The 9377-nt window shown below is 34.3% G+C and overlaps 2 protein-coding genes across 2 annotated transcripts in view; one reads left to right on the top strand and one right to left on the bottom strand.

The window, feature by feature from the left end:
- Positions 1 to 3423, top strand: part of LOC111989311 (histone deacetylase complex subunit SAP18) — a 9543-nt gene extending 6120 nt beyond the window's left edge. Inside the window, exons 2-6 of the mRNA XM_065767811.1 lie at positions 55 to 87; positions 2109 to 2219; positions 2305 to 2400; positions 3153 to 3227; positions 3314 to 3423. Coding sequence (XP_065623883.1) covers positions 55 to 87; positions 2109 to 2219; positions 2305 to 2400; positions 3153 to 3227; positions 3314 to 3346 — 348 coding nt within the window. The 3' untranslated portion in view covers positions 3347 to 3423. The remainder of the gene's footprint in view (positions 1 to 54; positions 88 to 2108; positions 2220 to 2304; positions 2401 to 3152; positions 3228 to 3313) is intronic.
- On the bottom strand, positions 3404 to 8021 carry LOC112007291 (beta-D-xylosidase 1). Its single transcript, XM_065767805.1, is given in 7 exon segments — positions 3404 to 3465; positions 3468 to 3629; positions 3826 to 3923; positions 4094 to 4263; positions 5165 to 5446; positions 7476 to 7540; positions 7543 to 8021. Coding segments are annotated over 7 exon segments (1206 nt in total). The 5' UTR covers positions 7910 to 8021.
- Positions 8022 to 9377: the final 1356 nt, after the last annotated feature.

Genomic DNA, 9377 nt, shown 5'->3' with positions numbered 1-9377 from the left:
CTTACCCATCATTTATTGTAACTTTTATTCTTGTCTTCTTGGCTTGAATTGCAGACTTGTCCTCTGTTGCTCCGGGTTTTCACTAAGGTATGCCCCAGATTTTCTTTACTACGCTCTATTTTATATATGTATTGTTACTGAGAGCTGAGCTTTATAACAGAACTTTATTAATTAAGGTTGTCTTTTGAATGAGTTTCTGATATGTAAGTGGTGACTGAACTGTTATGGTGATTGAGTCTCATTGGAAAATGTTATAGGTTGTACTAAAGTGCACAATGCTTCTATTGTTGTGTTCGTACCAAGTGTTCAAGGTTCTCATTTTTATTTTATTTGTGGGGTCTGGGATTGATGTTTGGTAGGCAGCTTTATCCTCATTTTTTGGAGAGACTGATTCTCAAATTCAAACCCATGAATGTTAATACTAAGAGAAGGGTAATACTAGACTGTTTTTAGAAAAAGGTCAGAGGTTGGAGTGCCAAGTGGACATTGATTAGTGTTGTTCATTCGTGATACATCGAGGGATGTGTAATGGTAAAACAGGTACGATCCTAAAGCAGCTGTCTTATAGTTTTACTATAATGGCATAGGAAGTCCCAATCCAGAAATGCTGCAGATACAAGAGAAATAGACATCATCTGTGTCTTTTGGTATGACAACCTAGAGTTGCTCCTGAAAAGCTACCAATGTGAAGGTTCCCTCACATAAGTTTCTGGTTAGTTGCTGGCTTGCATTTAAGGTTTAGTCCATTGACCAATTGTGCGCTGTGTTCAATTCCCTCTTTTTTTCCCCTAGAAATGAGGGTGATGAATGTTTATGTAGACAGCTTTTGGCTGTCAGGTTTCATCTGTTGTTAGTAACAAACTGCTAGAGATGTGTAGGATCACTAGAAGTTTGAACGGATTAAGTCACTTCTCTCTACTGAAGTGGGTTACTGAAGTCAAAATCAATCACTTACATTGGTCAAGGCACCAAACCACTAGAGTAGGTCCCCATACTGTTGTGTGCTAAAATTTAGCCCCTGTTTATTTTCTTCTTCCTTTCTCAGTGTTGCAACCAGGTCTGGCATAATCACTTAATCTCTTGTTTACCTTAAAGTTGGTATGGCAGCATGCCCTGCCTTGGTACCCCTGCTGTAGTTAGTGCTTCTTTCCTACTGCTCCTCGACCAAGTGGCACAATAAGACTCTTAATGTGAATGTGCATGAAATTTTTAGATGTTCAACCAGTGTATAGACCCATCAATGAAGGTTGGCATCTATACTAGATGCAAGGTCAATAACTATTGTTGATCCTTATGGATTAGCAATGTTTGCTAATTTCTAGCACTTTGATGTATTATATTATTATTATTATTATTATTATTAGGTTAAAATACTATTTTGGTCCCTAAACTTCCCCAAAAGTTTTTTTTTTTTCGTCCCTAAACTTTAAAAATTTCTTTTTTATCCCTAAACTTTGTAAAAAGTTTTTGTAATAGTTTAGAGACAAAAATAGAAACGAAAATAGAAATTTTTTCAATAGTTTAAGGATGAAGACAAAATTTTTGGTAAATTTTAAGGACATAAATAAAATATTTTCAATAGTTTAGGGACGAAAGATGAACTTTCAATAGTTTAAGGACGAAAAATGAACTTCTTAAAGTTTAGGGATGAAAAAAAAAACTTTTTGTACAGTATAAGGACCAAAATAGTATTTTATCTCTATTATTATTATTTTCGATAACGTAGGGAACCATTCTAAAACAGAGCCCTTTGGACTCACTTCTAACCAGTAAAATTTACATGCAACTAACTCCACCTGCCAGAACTAGTTGCCGGGTAATCCCAGGGCTCTCTTTGATGTAGTTTATGGGCAGTAGGTTTGTGTTAAATGCCAATGAGTTGAGAGAGGAATTATTACTATGATTTATATATTTCTTGTATACTTCCTGAGTACTAGAGATATGCCCTTTTCAAATTTAAATGAACAGATACATCCTCTTATTTTAAGTTGCATGCATGGATGGATGGGTGTTTATCTACACCTAAATGGCTGATCTTATTATTTATAGACATTTTTTCTTCAGTTTTTGGGACAGTTTTTTAATTATTTGGTTTTAATTTTCTGTAGAATGGAAGTCATCATGGTGAGGAAGATTTTGCAGTGAGAGGCAAGGAACCAAAAGATGAGGTTCAAATTTATACATGGAAGGATGCGACACTCCGTGAATTAACTGATCTTGTATGTTGTTCATACTCCACCTCTCCCATCTTTCATGGAATTAGATGTTTTCATTTTTCTCTAGATAATTCTAGTTCTTTAACAGGTTAAAGAGGTTGCTCCAGAAGCCAGGAGAAGAAGTGCTAAACTGTCTTTTGCTTTTGTATATCCTGATAACCGTGGCCGTTTTGTTTTGAGAACGGTACATGCTACTTCTTGTATTTAGCCAGTCATAGATAAATATAGTTTACGATTATCAAAAAAATTTGCATCATCTGCTCATTTATTTGCACGCAGGTGCTCAGGGTCTTCTTACACATTCATTTCTCTCTGATTCATTTAGCATTCATGTAAATGTGATCATTAATCAATATTCAGCCCAGGATTTTATACTGCTGATACTTTCAATTATTGACCCTTTGAAGGTGGTATTTTAATCCTAGGACTCCAAGCTAGCTGAACCTTCAATGCATACTTCAATTTTCTATAATTCTGTAATCACCTCTATGTGCCAGTTATGGAGTATCCCATGACATGAATTGATTAAGCCTTTGGGCATATGTAGCAACCTTAGATGATAGGTGAGAAATAGACAAAATGAACTACTAGTCATAATTAATACATTGTTATTGGTAATTTGGTACACGACATGAATCGGTACACACCAATGAGCTGTAGCTCAAATAGGATTTTTTTTCTCTCAAAGGAATGGGTGGAAGATGAGGTTGTTAATTCAAAACTCATTGGATGTGTGTTAAACATAAAAAATTAAAAATAAAATTGAAGTAGCCTTTGGGCATATGTAATAACCTTCCAGTTATAAGTTTAAAATAGAAAAAATGAGGTGCAATTGAGCACGCATGCACACTCTTGTAGAAAATATTTTGCCATTGTTTCTTAAGACTTTCACATATCTTGGCCTCTTACGGTGGGGATTACAAATTTTGTTTTTAGGTGGGGACAACTCTTTCTTATGGAAACGGCAGACGACTAGACGATAGCAAGTCATTGGGTGAACTTAGCTTCCAGGTAAACTTAATTATATATACCCATATGCATAACCATGTATATATTAACTTTATTAAGTTGACTTTTTTTCATTTTGGATAATGTAGATCGGAGATTACTTGGATGTTGCAATCTTTTAGAGGAAAAGTTGTTGATGCATGTAGTGGCTATGCTGTTGTTCTGAGGTGGCATCTTTGCTAGACTAACTTGGGAGGTGNACTCTTGGTGGCTGGGGTGCATACATCTCTTGGGCCAGATGGCCATAAGGCTGTGCTGATGGCTCACCATCAAACATGCCCAGCCTCATCTGGACTGTAATTGTGTTTGCTAATGCATTGTTCACATCAAACTCTTTAAGCAAGCCTTTACTTATGGCCCCTTGTGTGTGCACTGCCAAGAATGGTCCACAGTCCAAATCCAACCCTGTAACGTTACATAAAAAAAGTCCTTTTGTTAAATTATAATTTCAAGGTTAAGACTTGTAACAAATTATATCTATAGTTTCGCGGGTTTTAAATCGAACTCTAAACTCTTTAAATCAAATCAATTTAAACCATGAACTTTTTGGATTGATTTGAGGGTTTTGCACGATTAAGATATATGACACTAAGATTTTAACCTGCTTTGATAGTTACTGCAGCTGCTTCTTCGGGTGTTCTCGTGTAGTGTTGGTTGTCAAATAGAACCCCTACAGAGTCACAATCCGAGACAATGTACCTGATTGGGCCCAACCAAAAAAGAATCAAAATTGAAAAGAACTATCCATTTATAGATTTTCTCTACATATGAGAGGGTGTTGTAACTTGTATATGTTGAATGCATCAAATAATTATTGTAGATTCTTTAAATTGCCGCGGTTAATATCCACTGTGATGGCCAGTGCTTACCCACTTAAACCCCATGATCCACGAATAGTATTTTTAAGTAGATTAGAATCAGCACAAGTGGGCTTTCCATTGACTTGATTGTATGAGCACATAACACTGGCAACCCTCCCTCGCAACACACAGGATTTGAATGGCACATTGTAGGTATCTGCCAAGTCCTGCAGACTGACCTACACATCAAAATGAACTAATTTCAAAGGCAGCCATACACAGTTAGGTTAACCTTATTCTATATCCTAATTGGATTTGAACTGTTTAACCATATGATATGCCACTGTCCCAGCTAAACTCCATGTGACACATTTTGGACAGCTAAAGAAAACGACTTGCTATTATTGGACCACAACTTATTATTGCCATTGAATGCTCCTTGCTAGCTGTTGTTGATGTGATGTCTAAACTCCCTGATTATTTGGCTAAACTACGGTTTTTATTGCTGTATGTTCCGTGTAAGAAAATGCAGGTGGAATGTGTGATTCCAAATTCTAACATAATTATGGATATTTCTAGCTAATATATACCGTCTCCTTTTAACTACAAACCCAAAGTCAATTGTTTTAGGTTCAAATGTTACATCCTCTTATAGAGAATGAGGTTTTGCGTTTAAAACCTACAAAGTACGTGTTACTTAATAAAAAGGCAAGAATGATTAAATTGTATATTAGGTAATCAATATTTGACCTTTATTTCAAAATTGTATACTTTAAAACTTTCGAAAATGTTTATACTGTCATCTAATAAATAGAAAAATGCTAACATCACAAATGAAATTTATAAAATTGAGAACGCTTTGACAATGTAGAGCTCACGACACAAAATTTCATTTGTCATATCACCAGTTTCTATCTATTAGATAATTATAAAAAATTTTGAAATAATTTTAAAAACATAGAAATTAAAGTGAAAAGTTAAAAAAAATGATTTTGAAATACTATCAAATGTTATTTTAACTAGAATACTTTGTTCATTTTGAATTAAAGAAAGTTGATTTTTAACATTTTAACTAGAATACTTTGTCGGTCCTACGATAAAATTGCAATGTGCATTTAAGGGCAGTTGAAATTAGCTTACTTTTGCATTGAAATGAAACCGATCGACCCCATTCCAATTATCAAGATCGTAGGCCGTGTAATGTTTGCAACATGCAGCAACCTTAAGCCTGTTTCCTTTTGCATAACCTTGAAGTCCCTTAACATATCTGGCAGCATATTTTCCGGCTACAATGGGGTCTTCACCGGGAGTCTCTTGCCCCCGACCCCATCGAGGGTCTCTTAATATGTTCACATTTGGGCTCCAATATGTCAAACCAGCTTTTCCTCCATTGTACATTGCTCTAGCTTCATCAGACACTACCTGCACAGCAACTATGTTATCAATGTATATAATTGAACGTCTAATTAGTGTGTTTAATTGAGCATCTAAAAAGCCTTCATCATACTCAAAGTCAAGTACTAGCCTAGTGAGCTAGCATAGGATTCTATCACTCATAATTCGTACAACCTCTCATAAACAACTACAAGTTTTAATTTTCCTTGGTCCCAAACAACCTTTCACTCTGACTTTTGTTCCCAATTAACTTTCAAAGGAAAAAAAGAATTCCAGTGACTGAAAATATTAAATGCCCGAGGCCCTGAAGTATATTTCTTGTTTTAACCATAATAGATATGGTACCAACAAATTTACATAATATACTTTCATTTTTCAACCTCGTTACCCCTTAACTTTTTATTTTCACCTACTGCTAACAAGGTATTTCCCGAATTGGACATATTTAGCAGTTACAGTAATGAATGCTATTTTTCACCACAAAGTAATTTCATTGAACTTGTACTCTTTTTTTTTTCAACATTTGTACTTATAACTTTTTGTTTTCATCTTCAATTTGAGAAAAATATCTCCTGTATCAAACACATACAACATACCTCTAATAACATGTGAATGCGTAAAGTAATTATCACTACTAGTTCAACTTAGACAAGGACATCAAACGGTCCTATGAGGTTATAATTTCATGAGTTATGAGTATATAAAGTAGGTTACAGTATTCATATAAACCAATCCGTGATCTCAATAACTAGGGAGGTCCCAGCTCCACTGTAATGTCACTTTGACTACCAGGTTCAGCATTTCAATTCATCAGCTATTGATTACATATATATTATTGTTGTTAATATTATTGGTCGAAGCTGCAATAATTAGCTAGAATGCCTTTTTTAAAAGAACAGTGAACCTTGTACAATTGCCTTAGAAAAACTAAAAGGGACTCCTGTTGAATAATATTAGTTTCAATTACTACTTGTTGACAATATCAAGATGACTTTACAATGAAAACCAAGGACGACAACAACCACCATTAAATTTGTAAATCTTGTTATTAGTTGTTAATGTCATTGATGGCTGCTATATGTGTCATTTTCGAAAGCAGATCATGAAACTTACAGCTACTTGCATGCACGATTGAAAAGCTATGGAACAGAAAACCAGGCAACTTGGTAGAAGTGTCTTTTTTATGTGTATTTTCAATTCGGTTTTTTTTTTTCCCTGATTGAAACATAAACTTGTTTTATTTATTTTCAAATGTGGACAATTATCCTTTCCTCATATATATATATATATATATTATAGTTCTCCAATTATCAAGCAAATAAAATATATTATTCAGCATACTTTACATGATTTTTTATCTCTGTCTCACATGTGACTGTAACTAAGGTTCAGAAGTGCGGACCATATGCTGCCTCTACCTTCATTTATATTTATATAAATATATATATATATATATAATACCTTTTGATGGGTCTAATCCATCCAAAGTAGTGCCTTATTTTTTAAATTTTTGGATAAATGATAAAATAGTACCAAAAACGAAATTCACTGCCAAAAAACAGAGTACTTTTTGTTTTCTTTTATCATAAAAAAAACAAAAAAAAAAACAAAAAAAAAAAAAAACAAAAAAAAAATTATGGTAGCCAATTAAATGGAGGTTTTTCTTGTTTTCCTTTTCCCTTTTAAAACTTGAGAATAACCTATTCTTATTGGTTCATAAGAATATTACAATGCATGTTAAAGGTTAATGACCTCAAACATCTAGAGGTACACACATCTCTTTCATATTATCATTGACATAATTTTTTCACCCGAATTATAACTTATCATCTCTCAGAAGATATTTCATACACATGTTTTATACTACACTTCTATCCCACATAAAAATAGGTATTATATCCGGATTTATATATGGGATTCTCTTTCATGTGCGAAGAACGTGTATCAATAATTTTACTTGTCTTCTTATGATTTTTTTTCATATAAAAAACGCACGCATACAAGGGAGAAGAGACGAGGTTCACATAATAGAATAAGATGATAGAAAAATCCTTACCGCTCCGATTGCCTCCCAAAGCGACTCATTGAAAGAAGCAGCGGTTGTGATGACTTGGGGAAACTAGTGGCACCAGGAAAGGCCCCACCAAACTTAACACCAGGACCCACATTGGAGACACCATGAAGAGCCTCAGACCACCACTCGTAGCCTTGAATGCCAAGCCTAGGCACAGCCGCAGCATTATTCACAAGCAGCCTTATCTTCTCTTGCAATGTCAACCGTCCGATCAAGTCCTTCACTCTCACTTGTATTGGCAACGTTGCTTTGCAGAACCTGAGGTTTCTCGTCAGCCCATTTTTGGGGTCACATGCGAACGGTGAACGAGCTTCAATGACACCAAATGAAGCGCATAATATTGATATGAAGACAATGACGAGACATAAGGGTGTTTTGTGATAATGGGGCTTATTGGTTTTTTTGTTATAAGCCATATGGGAATTCTAGAGAGATGGAGGGCTTGGTTTGTGAGTCATACATAGGTGTTTGTGTCTGTATATATAGGAAAGGGTTGCGCTTACTGTGGTAACGAAATGAGGCAATAGTTTCATGATTGGCTTTCCACGTAGGTGATTGTAATAAGGAATTATCAGAATGGAAAGAGGGTGAGTGGTTGAGTATTTATCAGTGAGTGAGTACTACACGCAGCTAGTTAACATCAATAAGGAAGTCACTTAGACTAGGAAACAAGTACACATTAGCCATAACCTTTAGCAAAAAATAAAGAAAACAGCAATGCTAGGACAATTATTTTCACAATATTTCTCATAATTTGTTAAACTTAACATCTTTTTTATGAGTTTTGTTCACGCGTTAAAAGTTGTGAAAAATTTGGTGTTGTTAGAATTATTACTGTAAAGGAAAGATTTAGATTGGCCAAAAAGTATTAAAAGATTTTAGAATGTGGGTCACGGGCGAGAGAATCTCATTTCTTTCCTTGTAAATGATAGGGTGCCACAATATTCATGTTAGCCGCACTCTTGAAAGACTTCTAAAGTTGCTTTTTTCTTACACTATTATAATTATAATAGTAAAAGGATTCGCTTAATGTTGAAGTTAGAATTTTTTTTAAAAAAAAATGATGAGAATTAAATTTGCTAACTAAAATGTACACAACAACCAGGCTTTAATTAGAGAAAATGAAAGTCCTTGGTGTTTTAGCTGACCAATTCAACAGAAATATAGGTGTTAATTAAAGATCCCTAAAATTTGGTTTGTACTCCAAAATAAAAGGTAATGCTGAATTTTAGTATTGTATTGAACCCTAATTTTTGTTGAAAGGATCAACTGTAAGCTGGGACTAATCTTCAATTGTGGCTGATTATTGTAACAGCGGTTGCCAACAAATATACTACAAACTAGGATCAGGCATTGTTTCAGGGAAGTTAATAATTGTACAGAAACATTATAGCACAGAGAGAATCAAAATTGAAACATGACTTTGTTATTTTCTTAAGCCCTCTAGCTAAAGTATTAATGTCTTTGACCAGTCTTCTTTATGAGGAGAATCTGCATTCAAATCCCTTATCTCTTACTTCTTGTTGTTTTGTTGTAATAACAACAACAACGCAAACACAATTCTATAAGTTTACAAATTGTTACATCATTTACAATTTTAAATGACATGTACAACCTATATATCATTAAAGAAAAAAAAAATATTAATTGTAAAATTGATTCTCTCCAATACAAACAAAGAAGAAAAACAAAACAGAGGGAAAAATCCTAATTTTATATATGAGTTGGGTAAATTTTGGGGGGTAAAAAGAAAACTGAAAATAAGGTCAAAATTTGGCTGGTCTATGAAACCTCTTTGTCAAAATGCAGTCATTGATAATTACTATAGAAAACCGAGTTTGGTCTCACTTTGTTTCACCAAGGCCAGAAAAACTTTCGTCCTCG

This window comes from Quercus suber, unplaced genomic scaffold (genome assembly GCF_002906115.3).
Source record: "Quercus suber isolate HL8 unplaced genomic scaffold, Cork oak 2.0 scaffold_26, whole genome shotgun sequence".
Lineage (NCBI taxonomy): Eukaryota > Viridiplantae > Streptophyta > Magnoliopsida > Fagales > Fagaceae > Quercus > Quercus suber.
Note: the sequence above shows the minus strand (reverse complement) of the source record. Positions and strands in the feature narration are given on the sequence as shown.